Source organism: Leopardus geoffroyi, chromosome B2, assembly GCF_018350155.1.
Source record: "Leopardus geoffroyi isolate Oge1 chromosome B2, O.geoffroyi_Oge1_pat1.0, whole genome shotgun sequence".
Lineage (NCBI taxonomy): Eukaryota > Metazoa > Chordata > Mammalia > Carnivora > Felidae > Leopardus > Leopardus geoffroyi.
The window spans coordinates 63,876,118-63,901,461 of NC_059332.1; the positions used below are offsets into that span (position 1 = coordinate 63,876,118).

Sequence of the window (25,344 nt, forward strand, 5' to 3'; positions counted from 1 at the left end):
TCTAAATTTATTAATTTATTGGCACCAAATAATTCATAGTATCCTTCAATTATTTTTTTTAACATCTTAAGTATCTGTAGTGTTTTTCTGTTTTATTTTTGTTGTCAGTTATTTGTGCCTTTATTCTTTTTTTCTTGACTGGTCCCATCAGAAGTGTCATTTTACTAGTTTTTTCAAAGAACTAACTTGATGTTAATTGTCTCGTGTGTTTTGTTTTGGGTTTTATTAGTTTTCCTTTTGACTTTAGTAGTTCCTCTTACTTTCTAAAGGTTTATTTTGCTTTTTAAAGCTTCTGTAAGTAGATGTTTAGCTTATTGATTATAGCATTTCTTTTTTTCTGCTTTATACATTTAAGTTGATAAGTTTTTCCCTAAGTACTGCTTTAGTACAAGTTTTTAATATGTTCTTTTTATCCTTTGGTTCTCAGTATTTTCTAAATTTTGTGAGCAGTTTATTCTTTGATTCAGGGTTGTTTAGAAGTTTTTTCCTCATTAGTATATAAAATGGTTTATAAAAATAATAAATACATCTATTCCTTCTTTTTCTGGATATAAACATAAACAATTTACTAGTCAATGACAGGACTCCATAGGACTAGTCAATGATAGGACTTTATACACACACACTACCCCAAATGGGAAATTATGCAGCATACCAATAATAATTTGGTTGGGAAATCTTTGATTTAAAGCACTATAGGTAAACGAAACCATTTTAAAGAATACACTAGATATGTTGTCCTATATTTAGCAGTTGTTATTTTTGCCTTGCTCAGAAATCCAAGAAATTGAGTGCCTGCCCATAGTCTTCTGAAATAAGGGACCAGAGACCGTTCTTGTCCAAAAATTGCCATATTTTGTATCAAGTGACCCTGCAATTTGAATTAGAGGTTGGCACTTAGACCAAAGGTAGTCATCTACAGCGTGAACATAGAGAAGACTGGTAATTTTTGAAGGTGGCTGCTGCATTAACTCTGCTGATTTGGAGCATTTTCTATTAGAAGAATGACTGAATAAAGTATTCAGATCATTTGTCTTGAATAATTCAAACATGGGACACAAAAGAAGAGACCCAGTTACTAAACAGTGGCAGAAACCAAGAGAAGGTCATAGACAAAAGTCATGAGACAATAGAAGCCATGAATAAACCATTTATTACAAGATAGGGATGAAAGTAAAAAGGATCAAAAGCAAAGCATGGAGAGTGTCAGAGATAGAGAGGAACGTGAGAATGGAAAAATGACTAGAAAAGGAAAGAACAAACACTGGTTTCTGAACTGCTACTAGAGTGATACTAGGATATTAGTCTAGGTGTTATTTGCTAAATGGCAATGAACAGCATTTCAGTTTCATAAGAACTGGCTGTTTGGCTACAGAGTCACTTCCTTGGATGTCCTTACTTTATATCCTTATAAAAATCCCACACAGCCTGAGGTTATCTGACCACATCTCCATCTCTTGCTAACTAAAGAGCCTGTATTTCCAAGGCTGTGTTTCTTTGTTTCCAAATGTATTGATTTCCTGGTTGCCTTTTTGTTGTTGATTTCTAGTTTATCTTCATTGTGGTTAGAAAAGTCTGTGATTTCAGTATTTCAGTATTCTTGGAGACTTGCTTTATACTAGGAATGTGTATTCATCAGATTGCTGGGTTAAGTGTAAAATATGCTGGGTTAAGTTTATAGATCATTTTGTTCAAATTTTTCATATTCTTCATGAATTTATGGCTGCTAGTGCTATCAACTACCAAGAAAAGTGTGGTAAAATCTCCCATTATGGTTATAAATGTGTCTTATTTGTTGTTACCAGGTAGTAAGTGGCAGAGATGGGATTCAGACCCAAGCAATATGGTTCAATAGCCTGTGTTCCTTACCGTTTGACATACTGTCTCTCAAGATAGAGAAGGGAATTATAGCAAGGATCAGAGGCAACTTTGTAGCATAATATTTTATGAGATTGGGGTTGTCCTGGGTAGAATAAGAACAAGAAGGTAAGCCAGTAGAGAGGCTGATGAATGCAACTTTGAAAAAAGGGAGCAAAGAAGGAAGGCTAAGATAAAATTGGGTTTATGGAAAACTAAAATGTCAAAGATAAACTGAAATTTTTCCTAGAGCTTCGTTTTTCTCACTCCATCCTAGATAATAAAAAATGGCCTATTTAACTCCTAAAAGAATCAAGGAAAGGTAATTAAGACACAGAGAGAAAGTACCCTAATGTTACTTAACCAGGAATAATAATCCTTGCCCTGTCATGCCCTGCTCTGATGTATATCACAAAAACTGGAAATGGTGGTATATTATGTCCTTTGATTCCCATTTATGCAGTTAAATAGGAACTTTGTTCATAAAGTTTATCAGTATTCTGAGAATACATTGCTAAGCCTACAGTAACCGAAGTAGTCCAAAGGTCATTCATTGTTTGTACTGGGACAGAATTGGCTGTAATAAAGTGTATAGGCTGTCTGATAATTATTCAGAAACAGTGCAGTTGAACTAAGTTACAGAAGTGAACATATGATATGGAATCTCTTGTTGGAGTGAAAGCAAATAATGAGGCAAAGAAAGAGTTGGACTAAAAAAAGGAAATGTAATTCTATACTTGATAAGAACAATGTAATGAATTAGTTTAACATTTGTTCTACCATGTTATGTGATATCAAGATTCAGAAAGGACAGATTTCCTGAATCTTGGAAAATTAAGTCAACCAGACTGGTAGACTTTTGTGGTTACATGCCATACACATTCACATTAAAGCATAGAGACTATTATGTATGAATGATTCCAGTACCCCATATTACATAAAAAGATGAAAGGCAGTAATATCAGCATCATGGCAGTATAAAATGTCTTTTGTTTTTGTCCCACCCACAAGAACAAAAATTTAGCATCTATCCGTGAACAAAAGTGACTGTGGGAGCTGTGGGATCTAATACCATATACTAAGGAACCCTGGAGGCATCTCACCCACCTGTGCATTGGATAATAAGCGGAAGGATTTCAGTCTTGACCCTGCAGTGCCTGTTTACCAGCTCTTGATGCTCGTGGCTACAGTCTGGGAACCCCTGGGGAATTAGATTTAGATAGTTACCCAGGGTTGAGAGAACCTTTGCAGAAGTTCATATTTCCAGAAGAGAAATTCTGTATTCCATTGGCCAAAAAAAAAAAAAAAAAAAAAAAAAAAAAAAAAAAAAAGTACAAGTTTGGATGCATTAGAATTCTAGCAAGAGGAATAGCTTGTCTTTATATCATCCCTCGCCCAAAATAGCACAGCTTAGGTCTAAGAGAATCCTTCTTGGCCTGTGATTTTTTCATGCAGAGAAAAAGAAGAATGGTTGAGTTGAATACCCAGTTTCCCTAGCTGTGCAGGACATTGCCAAAGTGGCTCCTCTCTCTCTCTCTCTCTCTTGCTCTCTCGCTTTCTCTCTCTTTCTCTCTCTCTCATCCCATCTAGAGTTCTAAATCAGGAGTTCCATGACTTGGGGGGTAAAGTGGAAAGAAACTGGGAGAGTGGCAGATGGGTCTCTCAGAAAGCATTAAAGGGACTCATACTTCTCACTACATCACAAACTCCGTTAAAAAATTTGCTCATGGGGGCGCCTGGGTGGCTCAGTCGGTTAAGCGTCCGACTTCAGCCAGGTCACGATCTCGCGGTCCGTGAGTTCGAGCCCTGCGTCGGGCTCTGGGCTGATGGCTCTGAGCCTGGAGCCTGTTTCCGATTCTGTGTCTCCCTCTCTCTCTGCCCCTCCCCCGTTCATGCTCTGTCTCTCTCTGTCCCAAAAATAAATAAACGTTGAAAAAAAAAAAAATTTGCTCATGAGCTACTTGGACAGCCTCGGCTGTGGATCCCTCCAACTGGCCATGGGTACCTCCACCATTCCATATGCCTCACCCACACCCTCCCTTCTACTCTGCATCTGGCTCCCTATGTGCACTGCTGAAGGCAGTGACAAAAGTAAACTTTGGCAGATCTGTAGCTGCAGGCCAGGAAGAGACCATAAATGAGCTGTGGCATCACATTTGAGAAATAAAAGATAGGCAGTCAGCACTCAGCCTGATATGTTGCAGGAAGGAGAGAAGGAATACAATATTAAAAAGTTTGCCAAAGAGGGAGCAAGAAATATAGAGCAGGTATATCCATAGAAAGTCTGAGAAAACCTCAGAATCCTTGTCAAGACTGAGGAAATATTTCTGCCCCAAAGACAGTAAATACTGGAGGAGGTGACTGCTACTTCAAATGTTAAGGTAGAAATGCAAAACTCCAAGGAACATGAAACATCAGGGGAAAATGACATCACCAAAGGATCATAATCCTCCAGTAACCGAACCCAAAAACAGGGAGATCAGAAATTTACCCAATAAAGAATTCAAAGTAGCCATTTTAAGGAAACTCAGCTACAAGAAAACACAGAAAGATAATTCAACAAGAAAGCCTTGCTCAAAATGAGAAGATTAATAAAGAGATAGAAATCATTAAAAAAAAAAAAATCAAAAGCAAATTCTGGAGCTGAAGAATTTGGTGAATGAAATGATAAATGCAGTAGAGAGCATTCACGACAGAATGAACCAAACAGAAAAAAAGAATCTGTGATAAAAGATAGAAACTTGACATTCCAGTCAGAGGAGAGCAAAGAAAAAAAGAATGAAAAAGAGTGAAGAAAGGCTTCCTGATCTATGAGATACCAGCAAAAGTAATAATTTGTAATTATTCAAGCTCCAGAAGAAAAAGAGAGGGAGAAGGGAACAGAAAGCCTATTTGAAGAAATAATTACTGAGAGTGTCCCAAACATGGGAAGACATTTGGATATCCAAGTACATAAAGCTCATATTTCACCACTAAACCAACTAAATCTAGGGAGATCCCCTCCAACACACTATAATAAAACTGTCAAAAATCAAAATCAAAGAGATAATATTGAAAGTTGCAAGAAAAGAGAAGATTGTAATCTACAATCAGTGGATTTGTTAGGAAAAACAAAGACTGGAAGAAGAGAGCTACAAAACAGCCAGAAAACAACTAATGAAATGGCATTAATTAATCCTTACATATCAGTACTCTAAATGTAAATGGATTGAATTCTCCAATCAAAAGTCATAGAGTGGCTGAGTAGACAAAAAAAGAACCAACTATATGCTGCCTACGAGAGACTCACTTCAGCTTTAAGGACACACATGGGCTCAAAGTGAAGCAATGGAGAAAGACATTCAATGCAAGCAGAAACCTAAGAAGAATAAGGATAGCTATACTTGTTTTTTTAAGGTTAGTTGTACTTGTATCACACAAAATAGACTTTAAGTCAAAATGATAAGAGACGGGCAACTAGGTGGCTCAGTCAATTGAGCATCCAACTTTGGCTCAGGTCATGATCTCCCGGTTCGTGGGTTGGAGCTCCGCATTGGGCTCTGTGCTGGCAGCTCAGAGCCTGGAGCCTGCTTCAGATTCTGTGTCTCCCTCTTTCCCTGCCGCTGCCCTGCTCGCACTTGTCTCTGTCTCTGTCTCTCAAAAAGTGAATCAACGTTAATAATTTTTTTTAAAAAACAATGAAAATGAGATAAAGAAGGTCATTATATAATGATAAAGAGGTCAGTTCTTCAAGAAGATCTAACCATTTTAAGTATATATGCACCCAGCATTGGAGCACCTAAATATACTAAGCAGATACTAACAGATCTGAAGGGAGAAATAGAAAACAATACAGTAATAGTAGGGGACTTCGTTACCCCACTTTCAACAATGGATAGATCATCCAGATAGAAAATCAATGAGGAAACATTGGGCTTGAACCATACTTCAGACCAAATGTACCTAACAAATATACATAAAATACTTGATCCAACAGCAGCAGAATACACTTTTTTCTCAGGTGTACATGGAAGATTCTTAGCAAATTTTAAAAGATTGAAATCATACCAAGTATCTTTAAATCACAACAGTGTGAAACTAGAAATCAATTAACAGAAGGAAATCTGGAAAAATCACAAATATGTGGATGTAAAACAGCACTCCTAAATAACCAATGGGCCAAAAATCTCAAATAAATAACCTAAATTTACATATCAGGGAACTAGAAAAAGAACAAACTTAAGCCCAAAGTTAGCAGAAGGAAGGAATTAACAAAGATTATAACAGAAATAAGACCAAAAAACAATAGGAAAAATCAACAAAACTAAGAACAAGGTCTGTTTGTTTGTTTTTTTGTTTGGAAAAGATAGGCTCAACACTTTTAGCTAGACTGAGAAAATAATTTATAATATAAAATGAAAGAAGACAGAGTGCAACTGATAACCACAGAAATACAAAGGATTATGAACAATTATAAACCAACAAATTGGATGAGTAAAGAGATTGAATCGTTAACCAACAATTACTCATCAAAGAGAAGTCTAGGAAAAGATGGCTTCACTACTGAATTCTACCAAATATGTAAAGGATTAAAGCTAATCTTTCTCAAATTCTTCCCCCAAAAATCAAAAAAGAACACTTCCAAACTTTTTTACAATGCCAACATTAGCCTAATACTAAAGCCAGATATAAAGAGAATACAAGAGAAGTAAACAACAATCCAATATCCTTGATGAATGTAGATGCAAAAATTCTTAACATAATATTAGCAAACTGAACTGAACAGATTAAAAGGATCATACACCATGATCACATGGGATTTATCCTTGGGATGCAAGGATGCTTCAGTACACACAAGTAAATAAATGTGATATACCACATTAATAGAATGAAAGATTAAAATTACATGATCCTCTCAATAGATGCAGAAAAAGTATTTGGCAAAATACAATATTCTTTTATGATAAAAACTCTCAACTAGATATAGAAGGAATGTACCTCAACATAATAGTAATATGACAAGCCCACAGCTAACAACATACCCAAGGGTAAAAAGTTGAAACCTTTTCCTTTACTATCATGAACAGGACAAGGGTGCCCATTTTCATCACTGCTATTCAACAAAGTACTGGAAGTCCTCATTAAGCAATTAGACAATAAAAAGCAATAAAAGACATCCAAATCAGAATGGAAGAAGTAGGGGTGCTTCAGTGGCTTTGTCATTTCAGCTTCTGACTCTTGATTTTAGCTCAGGTCATGATCTCGTGGTTCGTGAGATTGAGCCCCACATCTGGCTTTGCACTGACATCAATGTGGAGCCTGCTTGGGAGTCCCTCTCTCCTTCTCTCTCTCTTTCTGCCCCTCCCCCACTCACGCTCTCTCTCAAAATAAACATTTAAAAAAAAAGGAAGTAAAATTGCTTCTGGTTGCATATGATATGATTTTATATATTAAAAAATGCTTATGACTTCATCAAAAAACTGTTGGTATTAATCAACAAATTCAGTAAAGTTTTGGGATACAAAATCAATATATAAAACTTAGTTGCATTCTATACAGTAACAGTGAAATACTTGAAAAAGAATTAAGAGAAGAGTCCCATTCACAATAGCATCAAAAATAAGAAAATACTTAGGAATAAATTTAACCAGAAGCTATAAGATCTGTTACTGAAAACTACAAGACTTTGATGAAAGAAAATGACAGAAAAACACAAATGGAAAGATATTCCATGTTCATTGATCAGAATTAATATGGTTAAATATCCATCTATAGTTTCAGTTCAATCCTTATCGAAATTCTAAGAGTAGTTTTCACGGAAATAGAAAATCACAGTTCTAAAATTTATATGTAACCACAAAAGACCCTAAGTAACCAAAGCAAGACTGTGAAAGAAGAGCAAAGCTGAAGGCTTCACATTTCCTGATTTCAGACTATATTACAAAGCTGTAATAATCAAAACAGCATGGTACTGGCATAAAAATAGGCAAATAGACAAATGGAACCAAATCAAGAGCCTAGAAACAAACTTTTGCATATATGGCCAACTTATATTTGACAAAAGAGCCACCTATACTCAATGGGGAATGGTGTCTTCAATAAGAGGTGCTGGGAAAACCGAGTAACCACATGTAGAAGAATGAAATTGGACCCCTACCTAAAACCATTCACAAAAAATTAGCTCAAAATGGACTAAAGACTTCAACCTAACACCTGAGACTATAAAACCCCTAGAGGAAAACAGGGAAAAAGCTCCCTGACATTGGTTTTGGCAGTGATATTTTGGATTTGACACCAAAAGCAAAGGCATAGGTAAATAAGTGGGACTACATCAAACTAAGAAGCTTCTACACAGCAATGGGAACCGTCAACAAAATGAAAAGGCAACTTAGTTAATCGAGAAAATATTTGCAAGTCATGTATATGATGAGCTTAATATTTAAAATATATGAAGAACTCCCGCAACTCAAAAAAAAAACTGATTAAAAAATGCACAGAGGCACTGAAGAGCCATTTATACAGACATGCAAATAACCAATGGGTACATGAAAAGATGCTCTGTGTCACTGATCATTAGGAAAGTGCAAATCAAAATCTCAATGAGTCATCACCTCATACTTGTTAGAATGGCTGTTATAAAAAGTCAAGAAATAACAAGTGTTAGCAAGGATCTGATAAAAAGGGAACCCTTGTGCACTGTTGGTGTGTATGTAAATTGGTGCAGACACTATGGCAAAACAGTGTGGAAGTTTCTTAAAGTCTTAAAAATAGAACTACCATATGGACTAGCAATATCACTTCCAGGTACATATCCAACGGAAAAGAAAACAGGATCTCGAAGAGATACCTGCACTCCCATGTTTATTGCAGCATTATTCATAATAGCCAAGACATGGAAATAACCTAAGTGTCCATTAATGGATGACTGGATAAAGAAGATGTGGCATATTTAGGTTTCCCATACTATCACTTTGCTTTTGTGAAAGACCTCCACTAGTTACCTGTTTTTGCTAACCAGAAGAAATACCAAGAAGATTGTTGGTTTTATGAAATGGTTTTATGACCATTTATGAAATTGTCATTGCTTTCTTACTTTATGCCAATTCAGCTTAAGAAAGGTTTCATAGTCGGGGGGTGCCTGGGTGGCTCAGTCGGTTAAGCATCTGACTTCACCTCAGGTCATGATCTTAACGGTTTGTGAGAGTTCCAGCCCCACATCAGGCTCTGTGCTGACAGCTCAGAGCCTGGAACCTGCTTCAGATTCTGTGTCTCCCTCTTTCTCTGCCCCTCCCCCATATGTTATCGTTCTCTCTCTCTCTCTCTCTCTCTCTCTTTGTCTCTGTCTCTGTCTCTCAAAAGTAAATGTTAAAAAAATTTTTTTAAAAACTCAAAGTTTTCACTGGAATCCTCTGTTTTTAGATAGTGGGAGAAACCTGTATATACAATGGAATATTATTCAATTATTAGAAAGGACATCCTTCCATTTGCAACAACACAGATGGACTTTGAGGGCATTACACTAAGAGAAACAAGTCAGGGAAAACCAAGTACTGTATGATATCACTTACATGTAGATTCTAAAAAAGCTGAACTCATAGAAACATAATAGAATGGTGATTACCAGTGGTGGAAGGGTGGTGTGAAATAGGAAGCTACTGTTCAAAGGGTACAGACTTCCAGTTATAAGATAAATAATTTCTGGGGATCTAATTTATATCATGGTGTTTTAGTTAACAGTACTGTACTGTATACCTGAAAGTTGGGAAGAGAATGGATCCTAAATGTTCTTACCACAAAAAAGAAATGGTAATTATGTGACATGATGGATGTGTTAGCTAATGCTTAAGGTGGTAATCATCTTGCAGTATATAAGTGCATCAAATCAATACCTTGTACTCCTTAAACATGTATGTTGCATGTGGTATGTCAGATATACCTGAGTCAGTATAGCTGAGAAAAAAGGTTAAAGGTATTTAATATCAAGTGAAAGATGTCTTTGTCATTTTAAACTGAGAAGTGGAATTATCAAGGAAGATAACTTATAAAAAGCAAAAAAATAAATTGAAAATCAATAAATTATAATGAAGTTTCTATGTGTCAAGAACTATAAAGAATCTGAGATCTGTAAAGGACTTACAGGCACATAAGGTAACCTGTAACCTAGCATACATTTATTGATGCATAGGGGTCCCACATTTGCAGTACATGTCCCATTTTGTAATGGACATGGGCATGAATGCTGTTTACTCCAAAGGGAATCTTTATCTACCAAGGCTGTGAGCAAATCTGCTCTTTGCTCCTGAGGAAGACGTATCTCTGTCTTCCTAGGCTATTCTCAATACAAACATCCTTGAAAAGATAGTCTGTAACAAGGACAGTCAATGTTTCTGCTCACAAGACTTAGAAATGTAAGAGACCCTGAAGAATTGTCTTTCAACAGTGTTTTTGGAGAACTTATTTTCACCAGTTTATTTCCTCAACAGTTTCACTGATCTTTATTGCTAGTGCTTCCAAAGATGCCTCTTGTGTTACAGTGCTTCCCATTATACCATCAGAGATGCCATATTTAATGTGTATTGTAGCTTGTGCCTAGAATTGTTAAGTCCAGTGTTGAGATCAACATATGCCATTTACAGGTTTGGAGAGCCATGTTGCGTGCTTTGTACTTTGTCCTAGCATTGCAGACTTGTATTCTGCCCTGAACAAGCTGTTGTTAGGGCTGCTGAAGTAAGACAGAATAACAGTTGATCTGGCATTCTTTCAAGGACAACTTGAATAAATCTTTACTTCTGTCCTACTAAATAAATACCTTGAGTTGACAGATAAAATACAGAGTACCTGATTAAATTTTAATTTAGGTAAGCAATGAATAACTTTTAGTATAACTTTTAGTATGCACTGTTTCGGAAATACTTACGCTAAAAAAATTATTTGTATTTCAATGTCCTGTTTTGTAGAATTGCCAGATATAGCAAATAAAAATATAGTATGCCTAGTTACATCTGAATTTTGGGTAAGCAACAAATAATTTTTCAATTTAAGTATGTCTGGTGCAACCCTATCAAATAGGATACCAAAGCGGATTTAACCTTGTTTTATATATTTATGGATTAATGAAGTATGTCTTATGGAGGTGCAGAAAATGGGAAAGAATTCCTTGATCAAGAAGAAAATAATTTTGAGCTTAGTAATCTTGTGTGGAAGCAGAACATGTGGTAAACATGGCTTTACTCAATATGCACTGATATTTATGATCCTAACCTAAAGCAAAGAAATCCAAGTTGATGTAATGTTTTTGCTGTTTGATTACTTAATATTCTTTGCTATTATTCATTTAGACTCTTCATTTTACGAGCCTTTCCTTAGACTGTAAAATGAAAATAATTTGCTTTATAAGCCTTCGTAAAATAGTATTTCAAAGTTTACAATTGTCAGAATTAGGGAAGTTTTAAGAATTTTCATTGATCTCTGTATATTCCTCTGAATTTGTTAAAATTTATTTATTTTGGGAGAGAGGGAGAGAGCGTGCATACACATGTGAGCAAGCGTGAACAGGGGAGGATCAGAGAGAGAGAGGGAGAGAGAGAAGCCCAAGCAGGCTCCACTTTGGGCTCTCCACTGTAGAGCCCAAAGCAGGGCTTGATCTCAGGAACCATGAGGTCATGACTTGAGCTGAAATCAAGAGTTGGACACTTAACCAACATGAGCCACCCAGGCGCCCCTCCTGTCAATTTTAGTGTGAACCTAAAACTGCTCTAAAAAAATAGTCTTTAAAATAATATTTTTTAAAGAAATCTTCATTGGACATCCTCATATGCAAATTTCTGTGCCCTGTTTGGCATCTATGTTTTATTCAGAGTTGTGCCCACCTTTGCTCCCATAACCCTATTTTCTTTGAGTAACATCTCTTCTACCTTGTAGTTGCATATTTAGTGATTCTCCCATAACCAATGACTAGAAGCCAAAGGATTCATCTTAAAATTGGAGAGAGAAAGAGCTATTTTTTCTTTCTGGTTAGATAGAATACATTGTTGTGCTCTTAAAAATGTAAAGTTTGGGTTTTTTTTTTTTTCTCTGTAGAATGTTCAGGACCATAATAATTTATTCATGTATTTTTACTTAACAAAGTATGTATAACAATTATTATCTTCCAGGCATGAGTTGCCTTACAAATGTTAACTAATTTAATCAAAACGCCATAAAGTAAATACTTTATGATACTCATTTTACAAAAGAATTTAGAAAAATGAAATAACTTGGCCAAAGTCACACAGCTTGTACATGATACAGAGGAGATGCAAACCCTTGCAGTAGATGCAGATCTGATATTTTTATGTTTCATCTGTTTCCCATGTGTTTTTAAAATATCAAAAATGAGGTAAATTAAGACTTCAAACAAAATAGTCCAGACTTGTAACTTTGGAATACCATTCATTCTGATGATGGTGTGCTATGCTATTCATATTTTAAAAATAAAAAGAAACACAGTCTCAAACATAATTTTCAGTGATCACTTTCTAATGCAAAGTATGATTTTGTATTTTTTTCCCAGTTGATGTAAAGAGAAAGTGCCATTTGCATTTATTCCCTGGGATTATAAAAAATCCTGTGGAACACTAAACATACCACAGATGATATAATAGCTGGAAAATCAAAACATCATTTATTGACAGCACCACAAAAAGAGAATAGTCAAAAGCATAGGTTATATGTAATATAATGGCTATAGGTAACTCTTGTCTGAGACTGAATTTTTGAAGAGATGGGTTTAGATTAGTTTAGTTTTCTTTTTTTACATAAAATTTACATAACCATGTCACATGTACAATTTAGTAGCATTTAATACATTCACAATATTGTACAACCATCACCTCTGCCTGATTACAATACAGTTTAAACACCCCAAAAGGAAACCCCATACCCATTAAACAGTCCCTCCGCATTTCCTCCAACCCCCGTTCTCTAGCGAACACTAGTCTGATTTATTCATTCTGGATGTTTCATATAAAGGTAATCGTGCAATATATGACTTTTGTGTTTGGTTTCTTTCGCTTCATTCATTCATGTTGTAGCATATATCAGTCCTACATTCCCTTTTTTTTTAAATTTTATTTAAATCCAAGTTAGTTAATAGATAGTGTAATAATGGTTTCAGGAGTAGAATTTAGTGATTCATCACTTACATAAAATACCCAGTGCTCATCCCAACAAGTGCCCTCCTTAATGTCCATCCCCCAACTAACCCGTCTCCCCACCTAACACCCCTCCAGCAACCCTCAGTTCTCTGTGTTTAAGAGTCTCTTATGGTTTGCCTTCCTCTCTGTTTTTCTCTTATTTTCCCTTCCCTTCCCCTATGTTCATCTGTTTTGTTTCTTAAATTCCACATATGAGTGAAATCATATGATATTTATCTTTCTCTGACTGACTTATTTCACTTAGCTTGATACCTTCCAGTTCCATCCACGTTGTTGCAAATGGCAAGATTTCCTTCCTTTTGAAAAGAGTAATATTATTTCTCCGAGTAATATTCCATTGTATATGTATACTAATCTTCGTTATCCATTCATCATTCAGTAAACATTTGGGCTCTTTTCATAATTGGGCTATTGTTGACAGTGCTGCTACCTTTGCTTTCCATGTCTGGGGCTCGGCTCTTTTAAATCTTGAGTAGGGCAAGATTTGTTATTTTTATTGTGGCCAACCTACTGGGTTGCACAGTGGTATTTCATTGTGGCTTTGATTGGCATTTCACTAATGACTAATGATACTGAGTATTTTTTTGTGTGCTTGTTGGCCATTTGTATATTTGAGAAATGTGTATTCAAAGAAGTGTGTATTCAAAGTCCTTTGCCCATTTTTTAATTGGTTGCCTTTTGTTAATTGAGTTTCAGGAGGTTTTTTTTTTTTTTTTTTTTAATTTTTTTTTTTTCAACGTTTATTTATTTTTGGGACAGAGAGAGACAGAACATGAACGGGGGAGGGTCTGAGAGAGAGGGAGACACAGAATCGGAAACAGGCTCCAGGCTCTGAGCCATCAGCCCAGAGCCTGACGCGGGGCTCGAACTCACGGACCGCGAGATCGTGACCTGGCTGAAGTCGGAGGCTTAACCGACTGCGCCACCCAGGCGCCCCAGGAGTTCTTTATATATTCTGGAAACTAGACCATTATCAAACATATTATTTTCAAATATTTTCTTCTATTCATGGATTGCCTTTTTTACTCTCTTGATAGTATCTCTTTATACACAGGGCATCAGGACAGGAAAAAAAGTCCTAAACTAATTTTTTTAATAAAAGGGTCTTATAAATTAAGGCCAATATATTCAGCAGTTATTTTCATAGTAAAATTTTTAAACAATATAATTTAACCCTTTTTTTAATTGAAAGAAAGTGTTATCGTTATGAGTCCTACCAATAAAATTTTCTTGGAATCATTCATTTATTACATACAGTTGGAGAAAATCCACATAGCAAGGGAAAAATGGGTTTTTTAATTTAAATTTCCTTAATGTATATATCTATGTCACAGTTAGATTTTCATGCCTAATATCTACACATACATATTCATATGTATGAATATATGTCTGAGTGTATGTATATATACATAACATATATAGTCCTCATAGAGGCTTATTAGCACAGAAACTTTACATTCAAGAGATCTAAATTTTATAAATACTAATACAAGCTTCTTGAATTATCATTGGTAACATATTTTTTAAAACCAGGCGTAAAATATAATCTGCCTCTTCTGTTTAACCACTTAACTGGAGAAAAACATGAAAAGGAATTAATTTTATTATCTCTAATCAATATTGTCACATATGCTTTTAATGTAAGGTGAGGTTCCCCTCTCCCAAAGAAAGGTATCCTGTAAAAAAAGAAAGATTTACTTTCTATTTAAGCCCTTATAAACATATTATTGAGTGCTCTCTCAACTTTATTTTGAACATAAAGTAAGAGAAAAAATTTATTGTCTTCAATATAAAAGGATATAAAGTCAGAGATTAAGGTTGTATGAAACATGGTGGCAAGTGAAAGAGTTTCTTAAATGACTTTAAAGAGCATTCCAAAACAAAATGCTGAGGGAATAGATCACTAAACTTCTTATCACTATTTAGAGACTGTTTAGAGAAGGCATGTTAGCTTAAAACACCTTAGGCCATGACAGTGTTTTAAATGATTTTACAGGCTACCTGATAGGATCAGTAAAAAAGGGAGTCAAAGATATGTACACATATTAGTCATTATTGCTGGGATTGAACTTTACACTGGCAAGTGTTGAATATCAGTTTAAACAAACTTTGTAAAGATTTTCTAAAAACCAACACAAAATATTGTTATAGTGATCACAAATTTATGAAACTATGAAACTAATGAAAAAAAATTTAGTATTACACAAATGACTTGGGATAAAATTTCCTATGAAGGCATTATTATACATGGATCCAAAAGGGGCTATATCTCAAAACACTTGGACAAAAGTGAGGATTATGATTGAGTTGAACTCCGTGTTCTTGAGAACTTAAAGGTTCTAGAGAGGTAAGAGTTATATGATCTAGGAGACTCAGCAACTCATGTTTGCCATTGATTGAAGTGTCAGAGGCCAGTAGACCAACTCCCAGTGTCAGTGAAACACAATAGATTGTATAAACTACACATCCAACAGATAGATGAGGATATGAGAAGAGTAGAACATGGATTTTATTGTGACAGTCTACCAAGTGTTAGAATATATGTATTACATCAAGTAGTGAGGGTTTATTTTTATTTTATTGAAGTCAAGTTTAAACCAGTGAAATGCACAAATTTCAAGTGTATGATCAAATGAGTTTTGACAAATCTGTTCACCCCATGCCACTAACACAACAGTCAATATATAGGACATTTCTGTTACTTCAGGAAATTACCTTGTGCTGCTTTTCATTTTGTTCCCACATCCCATAAGCAATCCCTCTTCTGATTTCTATAACCACTGTTTAATTTTATCTATACTTAAAGACCTATAGATTCAGTAATACAATATGTACTCTTTCTGCATCTGACTTGCTTCACCCATTTTTAGATTGATTCATGCTGTGTGTATATCAGTAGTTCATTCTTTTTTTTGTTGTTGCTGAGCAGTATTCAATATCTGTTGTCCTGTTATTTGTTTTCATTTTTTGGCTATTATGAATAAAGACTAACAATTCTTTTTGTGAACGTAGGTTTTTATTTCAGTTATATAAATATATAGGAATGGAATTGTGTGATCTTAGAGTAGATTTATCTTTAACTTTATGAAAACTGCTAATCATTTTTTCCAAAACAGCCATACAGTTTTAAACTCCATCATCAATATATGAGAGTTCCAGTTGCTCATATCCTTGCATTATTTGGTATTTTCAGTCTTTGATTTTAGCCACAACAATAGGTGTGAAGTAGTATTTCAGTATGGTTTTATTTTGCATTTCTCTGATGACTAATAATAATGAGATTTTTTATTTTGAATTCAGTTTTGTATAGTGTTAAATTAGGTTGTTTTTTATTGTTTACCTATTTAGGAGTATTTATATATTCTTGTTATAAGTACATTGTCAAATATATGTATTAAAATTTTTTCTTTAGTCTGGGCTTGTATTTTCATTTTGTTGATAGTGCATGTAGATGAAAATACTTGTTTAAACCCAGTCTCTCTTTTTTTTTTTTTCTTTTGATTTTGATGATTTTTGTGCCCTAAGAAATTTTTGCCTATCCCAAGGTCATGAAAATACTATCCTTTGTTTGCCTCTAGGTGTATTAGAAATACATCTTTTACATTAAAGTCCATTGTCTGTCTTGAATTAACTTTTGAACGTGATTTAAGGTAGAGGTCAACATCCATTTTCTCTCTCTTTTTTTTTTTTTTTTAAGTAGGCTCCATGCCCCATGTGAGGCTTGAACTCAGAACGTCATGACTGAGAGTTGCATGCTCTACCAATTGATGCCCCAAGATCCATTTTTTTTTAGTTAGTCTATTAAGTTGTTCCAGCACCATTTAAAAAAATTTTATCATGGAGGTGTAGTTGACATACAGTGTTATATTAGTTTCAGGTGTACAACATAGTGACTTGACAATTCTATATATTACTCACTGCTCAACATTGATAAGCGTAGTCGCCATCTGTCACCATATACTGTTATTACAATATTATTGACTACATTCCCTATGACATACTTTTCAACTCCATGTCTTAATTTATTTTATAACTGGAAGTTTGTGCCTCTTAATCCCCTTCACCTATTTAGTTCATCCCTTGAACCCCATCCTCTCTGGCCACTACCATTTCTCCGTATTGATGAGTCTGTTTATGTTTTTTTTTTGTTTTGTCTTTTAGATCCCACAGTAAGTGAAATCATATGGTATTTGTCTTTCTCTGACTTACTTCATGGCATAATACTCTCTAGGTCCATCCATGTTGTTGCAAGTGGCAAGGTTTCATTCTTTTTATGGCTAAGTAGTATTTCATTATATATATATCCCACATCTTCTTTACTCATTTACCTGTGGATGGATGCTTTAATTGCTTCCATATCTTGGCTAATGTAAATAATGCTGCAATAAACATAGGGGTGAATATATATTTTTGAATTATTGTTTTCATTTTCTTTGGGTAAATTCCACTACCCAGTAGTGGTTATACTAATTTCCACAGTGGTTGTACCAACTTAAATTTCTACCATCAGTATACAAGGGTTATCTTTTCTTCATATCCTCTCCAATACTTGGCTTTTAGATACTAGCTATTTGGGGGGCGCCTGGGTGGCGCAGTCGGTTAAGCGTCCGACTTCAGCCAGGTCACGATCTCGCGGTCCGTGAGTTCGAGCCCCGCGTCGGGCTCTGGGCTGATGGCTCAGAGCCTGGAGCCTGTTTCCGATTCTGTGTCTCCCTCTCTCTCTGCCCCTCCCCCGTTCATGCTCTGTCTCTCTCTCTGTCCCAAATATAAATAAACGTTGAAAAAAAAAAAAAAAAAAAAAAAAAAAGATACTAGCTATTTGGATTGGTGTGAGGTAGTAGTTCATTGTGGTTTTCATTGGAATTTCCCTAATGATTAGTGATGTTGAGTATCTTTTCATGTGTCTCTTGGCCATCTGTATATTTTCTTTGGAAAAATGTCTGTTCAGGTCCTCTGCACATTTTTAATTGCATTATTTGGGTTTTTGTGTGTTTTAAATTGTGTAGGTTCTTTGTATTTTTGGATATTAACCCTTTATTAGATTTATGATTTGCAAATATCTTCTTCGATTTAATAGGTTGCCTTTTTGTTTCATTGATGGTTTCCTTCACTGTGCAAAAGTTTTTTAGTTTGATGTAGTCCCAAAAGTTTAATTTTGCTTTTGTTTCCCTTGCTTAAGGAGACATATCCATAAATGTGTTGCTAAGGCCAATGTCCCAAGAGATTACTGCCTGTATTTTTAGGAGTTTCACGGTTTCAGTTCTCACATTTAGGACTTTATTTTACCTTTGTGTTTGTTGTAAGCACATGGCCCAAATTTATCTTCTTGCATGTAGCTGTCCAGTTTTCCCAGCACCATTTATTAAAGAGACTGTTTTTTCCCATTGTATATTCTTGCCTCTTTTGTCATAGATTGGCAGTATAAGATTGGGTTTATTTCTGGGCTCTCTATCCTATTCTGTTGATCTGTGTGTCTATTTTTATACCAGTGCCATACAGTTTCAACTACTCTAGGTTTGTAGCATATCTTGAAATCTGGGATTGTGGTATCCGCAGTTTTGTTCTTTCTCAACATTGCTTTGGCTATTGGGGATCTGTTGTGGTTCCATACAAATTTAGGATGTTTGTTTTAGTTCTGTGGAAAAAACTGTTGCTATTTTAATAGGAATTGCATTGAATCTATCAATTGCTCTCAGTAGTATGGACATTTTAACAATATTAATTCTTCCCATCCATGAGCATGGAATAGCTTTCCATTTGTTTGTATTTTCTTCAGTTTCTTTCATCAGTTACTATAGTTTTCAGAGTAGAAGTCTTTGATCTCTTGGTTAAATTTATTCCTAGGTATTTTATCCTTCTTGGCGCAATTGTACATTCTAACCTTATACCAAGAGGAACTAGAAAAAGAAATCCAGAGATAGTAGAAGTAGAAATAATAGAGTGAAAATAAATTGAGACTAAAAAGTAATAGAAAAGACCAATGAAATCGAGAGCTGGTTCTTTGAAAAAATAAAATTAATAAACCTTTAGCTAGACTCATAAAGAAAAAAGGACTCAAGTAAATAAAATCAGAAATGAAACAGGAGAAATAACAACCAATACCATAGAAATACAAAGGATTATAACAGAACTATGAAAAACTATATGCCAACAGATTGGACAACCTAAAAGAAATGGGTAAATTCTTAGAATTTTCCATAACTGAATCAGGAAGAAATAGAAAATTTGAACAGATCCATCAGTAGTAATGAAATTGAATCAGTAATTAAAAAACTCCCAACAAATAAAAGTCCAGGCTTCACAGGAATTCTACCACAAATCTAACACAGAGTTAGTACCTATTTTTCTCCAACTATTCCAGAAAATAGAAGAACTTCCAGACTCCTTCTGTGAGGCCAGTATTACTCTGATACCAAAACCAAAGACACTATAAAGAAAGAAAACTAAAGGCCAGTATTCCTAAAGAACATACTTGCAAAAATCCTCAGCAAAATATTAGCAAACCAAATTTAACAATACACTAACAGTATCAGTCACTGCTGTCCCTGGGATTTATTCCAGGGATGCAAGAATGGTTCAATATTCATAAGTCAATCAGTGTGATATATCACTTTAACAAGACAGAGGATAAAAACCAAATAATCTTAACAGACATGGAAAAAGCATTTAACAAAATATAACATCCATGCCTGATGAAAACTCTCAACAAAGTGGGTTAGAGAGAACATACCTTAACATAATAAAGGTGACATATTAAAAAAAAACACAGCTAATATCATACTGAGTAGTGAAAAACTGAAAGCTTTTCCTCTATGATCAGGAACAAGACAAGGATATCAACTCTCCCCATTTTTATTAAACATCATACAGGAAGTCCTGGCCATAACTATCAGACAAGAAAAGGAAATAAAAGGCATTCAAAGTGGTAGTGAAGAAGTAAATCTGTCACTATTTGCCAATGACATAATAATATATAAAGAAAACTCTAGGGTCCCCTCAGCGGCTCAGTCAGTTGAGCGTCCAACTTTGGCTCAGGTCATGATCTCATGGTTTATGGGTTTGAGCCCCGCGTTGGGCTCTGTGCTGACAGCTCCGAGCCTGGAGTCTGCTTCGGATTCTGTGTCTTCCTCTCTCTGTCTCTCCCTCGCTCACACTCTGTCTCTCAGAAGTGAATAGATGTAAAAAAAAAAAAAAAAAAAAAAAATTTTTTTAAAGAAAACTCTAAAGAGTTTTTCTACCAAAAAACTATTATAAGTAATAAATGAATTCAGTAAAATCACAGGAGACAAAAATTAATATAGAGAAATCTATTGCATCTCCATACACTAATAGCAAAATAGCAGAAAGAGAAATTAAGAAAACAATTCCATTTACAATTCTAGCACCATTATTTGAAAAGCCTTTCTGTCTGTTTGTTTGTTTGTTTGTTTGTTTGTTTTGGGGAGAGCACAAGCAGGGGAGGGGCAGAGAGGGAGACAGAGGATCTGAGGCCAGCTCTGCACTGACAGGCTGACAGCAGCGAGCTCAATGCGAGGCTCCAACTCAGGAACCAGAAGATCATGACCTAAGCTGAAGTCAGTCACTCAACGAGCTGGTTCCCCGAAAAGACTTTCTTTTATTGAATTGCCTTAGCATCTTTGTTGAGACTCAGTTGACTGATAAGTTGAATCTATTTCTTGGCCTTCTTTTCTGTTTCATTGATCTCTTATATATCTTTATATGAATACCACCCTAACTTGATTGTCTTGTAGTTGTACATTCTCCAATTTTGTTTTTCTTCTCTTTCAGATTGTTCTCTTTCAGATCCCTTGCATTTTTATGTAAATTTAAAATCAGCTGGTAAATTTTTATTTTAAAAAAATCTTGCTCAGATTTTGGTTTACATTGTGTGCTCAAGGGTTTAATACACCGGTGTTTCATGCTATTAAAAATGTCTAGAGGCGCCTGGGTGGCTCACGGTTAAGTGTCCGACTTCAACTCAGGTCATGATCTCACAGTTTGTGAGTTCAAGCCCCACATCTGGCTCTGTGCTGGAGCCTGCTTCTAATTCTGTGTCTCCCTGTCTCTCTGCCCCTCCCCCACTCACACTCCATCTCTCTCTGTCTCTCTGTCACTCTCTCTTTCAAAAAATAAACATTAAAAATGAATGAATGAATGAATACAATGAAAATGTTTGGATGTTAGATCCTCCATTAAAGGGTTCCAAATTATATTAATTTTAATTTATTTTGTCTGCTTTTTATGGGAATGTTGTAGGTTTATGTTTTATGCTTTTAAAGCAGGGCCTTCTTGTTTCAGTATCAAGCTCTCATAACTGCCTAGTATACTTATGTACATTTATGTATATTCTGTTCTCCTTTTTCCTTTGTCTCATTTGCTTTTTTCATATGCTGTGGATTGGAAAGTAAATAACTTGGGGCGCCTGGGTGGCTCAGCCAGTTAAGTGACTGACTCTTGGTTTCAGTTCAGGTCATGATATCATGGTTCATGGGTTCGAGCCCTGCATCAGGCTCTGCACTGACTGCACAGAGCCTGCTTGGGATTCATTCTCTCTCTCTCTCTCTCTCTCTCTCTCTCTCTCTCTCCCCCCCCCTGCCCCCCTTTACCTATCCCCTACTCTCTCTCAAAATAAATCAATATTTAAAAAAAAAAAAGAAAAGTACATAAACCAGTTAAGTTATATCTGGTAGTGACCATAAATCAGCATTGTGCATAAAGGGATCTTTAAAGTATCCTACTATGAGTACAGTCTTAAGAATTTGGGGCACCTGGGTGGCTCAGTTGGTTGTGCATCTGACTTCAGCTCAGGTCATGATCTCACGTTTCATGGGTTTGGGCCCCGCATTGGGCTCTGTGCTGACAGCTTAGAGCCTGGAGCCTGCTTCGGATTCTGTGTCTCCCTCTCTCCCTGCCCCTCCCCACTTGTGCTCTATGTGTCTCTCAAAGGTGAATAAATGTTAAAAAAAAAAAAAAAATTAAAGAATTTTTGTTTAGTAAACATGTGTGAGGTGACTGTTTTCTTCAAGGTAACATAGGTAATATGATCTATCTGATATTTAAATCCTGCAATCCTGCATTCAAGATTCAAATATTACCTGGATAGGCATGTATAAAATTATTATCATAAATATATTATTAATGTATTATAATTATGTTAATAATACATGTTATTTATTATAAGTACTATAATAAATACTGTGATTTTATATGCTAGTCATTTTATACAAATGCTATTTGTAATATATTATTATACTATAATAAATTTATGTTATAAATTTATGCTGTAATAAATATTATTTAGCAATTTAAGCAGCATGTTAGAGTGAACACAGATACATTAACACTTAGTTCTGTAAAACATTGATAAATACCCATTTTGAATGTTGAGAAGCTTTTTTTAACATCCTAGCTGTTTGCTAAATTTTAAATAGTTGATATTGCCAACTAAGTGAATTTTTTAAAATTAGGGTACATACACAAAATTTGTGTTACAAGCATATATACCAAAGTAGTAAATATATATTACTTATCCTAGGTTTGAATTTGTAAATTTAATATTTTTCTATGTATGTCTTTTGCCCCAAATTAAGTAGTGCTGCCATCAGGTGGCAGTCATACCTTAGTTCTAGCCACACAGTACATTGAATAGGGTTATTTATTACACATTGCCAAAGCACAAAATTATGGCAGGGGAAAATTAGATAAAGAATTTTGTGTGGGTACATAGAGGGAAGGAAAGGCTTTCTCTTAATAGGGAGTCTTTGTGTAGAAGGGAAGAGATAAGTGGTTTGAAGCAAAGATCTGGAATTTCTTAAATCTTTATTTGAATCCCATATTTATCAATGAGTAGCTATGTTATCTTGGCCAAGTAATTCCCTCTTTGTCCCTGTTTCCTCACTTATTAAATGAAGACATACTCACTTCATAGGGTTTTTTATGGTTTAAATAACAGAATGAAAATGAAATGCTTAGCATGGAGTCTGGTAGGTAGAATGCTCTCAAGAAATGGTAGTTATTATTGTCAGATCAGAGCAGATAAGGAGAGAAGGAAAACCAACCAGCCAGTTTTGTAGGCCCAGCAACAATTTCAGGAATCCAGATGGCTTCAAGCTGCATTTCTTCACATTTGCAACCCTCAGGGGAAAACATCTCTCATAGATAGACAGGCAGGCTGAACCCTTTCTTCATCTTTCCCTTAGTGTTGGAGAGAAAGAAGAGACAATTGGACAGTATCTGAAAGTAAAAACACAAACCACATTCTTCTTACAGATGCCTCACATCCATCTCTCCTTAACTCCCTCCCTGACTTCTTCCTCTAAAGACCCAGTCTCATCTACTTACGGAAGCAAGTTTAGTAAGTCAGAAATTTAGCTGGCTAAGTGTTGATGACAAGTAAAATATATCTCCATTTTACTTTATGTTGAAAACCAAAGAACCTTAAATCATATTCCCTTTTAGAAAAGAATCTTAGCTGTAATATAATCTCAGGATGTATTGTAATTTGTCTCTCTTCCCTGTACCTTCCAAACAAAACATCTTTTCCATCTCTTTACTATTGCTTCATATTCCTCTGATAGCTGATAGAGCCTTTTCTTGAACAATTAGAAATGAAAGGGTCTAAATACAACAATGATGAAGGAAGTATTCAGCTAGATTCGACCAACATTTACCAAGTACTTCTAAAACATACCAAGATAAATGTTTGGAGGTAACCAAGATCATCAAAACAAAACAAAAAAAGATCATCAAAACATAGTTCATACTCTAAAGAACACTACACATTGGTAGCAGAGACAATTCATGTATACTAAGTATTTTAAGGAAAAATATGATAAATGTTATAATGGCAGTTATAATAGCTTTTATTTATATACGCTTACCAGACTACAAACTGCTGTCACATGTTACCTTGTTTATTCTTCACAATAACCTAAAATGTAGAACAGGGTATTAGGAGAAATTTGAAAATGAGTCATCTGAAGCTCAAAGGTGAAATGTCCTGGAGTCACAATGCCAGTAAGTTGGTCAGTTAGTTCAGCTGGCTATCGTTCAGCATATACTTGCATAATTGGCGTATAGTATGGTGTAAGTGCTGGCTGATTCTTTGATTTTTTTTTCCATGTGTTGGACACTGTTCTTGGTACTGGGATCTAATGGTGAATAAGACAAACTAAATCTTTGTCTTCGAGGAGGATAGATCATGGATCCATAATGTAAACCTAAACTTCTCACTCTACATTTTATTGTTTCTCTTATTTCATGCAGTACCAAAATACAGTACTTTAGCAACATTGAGGAGGGAAATTAATTCTTGTATAGAGGTGGTTATAGAAGGCCTAATGGAGGGAAGTTTCTTTTTCTACCATTGATTGACCTTGTAAATCATGCCATTTTATTCATATACACTTTTGGATTTTTTTCAGGTACGCAGATTTTCTGAAGCATTTTTCTGTTTTGAACATCCAAGAGAAGCAGCCATTGCATACCAGGAACTTCAGTGAGTAGCACAGACCCATAGTTTAAAGGATTATACCTCCTCTTGAGATCTCTGTCCCAAAGTTTTTCACACCAAATATATGGTATTTACAATAGAAGAAATTAGGAGAATTTAAAGTTCAGAAATTCCCTATTTAAACAAATTTGGTTTAATTCTATGAATAACTTTACCAAAGACCCATACCTTACATAAAGAAGCATATGCCCTATTCTTATCACTCCCATATCAGACCTGTTATAACCTTGGTAGTCCTAAACAGCTCTGGCTCCAGCCTTCCATTTTTCCATCTTATATCTTTATATTTGCAGGTAAGAATCTCTTAACATCTGTAATATATAAATTACAGATTTTCACAAGTGGTCTGACACTGCCTTTTTTTATGAAAATGATCTACAGCTAAAATATCCAGAATAGATGCCTTTCATTTTTCCTACTGAGTATATTTAGATCTGATTTTCTTTGGCTTTAAAGAATATTTTGAGGACATTACGCTGAGTGAAGAAGTCAGACATAAAGAGTAAATATGGAACAAGCAAAAACTAAGGTGAAAAAAGTCAGAACAGTGGTTGTCTTGTTGACTTGGGCTAGGTGTTTGACTAGAAAGACATGAGAGAACTCTCAGAGTAGATGGAAATATTCTGTATTGTGTATCCATTTGTCAAAATCATACAGCTAAGATTTGTATATTTCAAAGCGTGTGAGTTATACCTCATAAAAACTATAATAATGGAGTATGGGGGTGGGCAGTGAGTGCAGGTATATAGACAAGAAAAGCAAAATGTTAATTGCTGAAGTTGAGTGACAGGGTTTATTATA

General features: G+C 35.1%; 1 protein-coding gene across 19 annotated transcripts in view; it reads left to right on the plus strand.

Annotated features, from left to right (window-relative positions):
• FAM135A (family with sequence similarity 135 member A) overlaps positions 1 to 25,344 on the plus strand; it is a 121,640-nt gene that overhangs the window by 71,831 nt on the left and 24,465 nt on the right. For all 19 annotated transcript variants that reach the window (XM_045498680.1, XM_045498687.1, XM_045498688.1 and 16 more), the window contains one exon: positions 24,455 to 24,528. In XM_045498680.1, the coding sequence (XP_045354636.1) occupies positions 24,455 to 24,528 (74 nt within the window). The remainder of the gene's footprint in view (positions 1 to 24,454; positions 24,529 to 25,344) is intronic.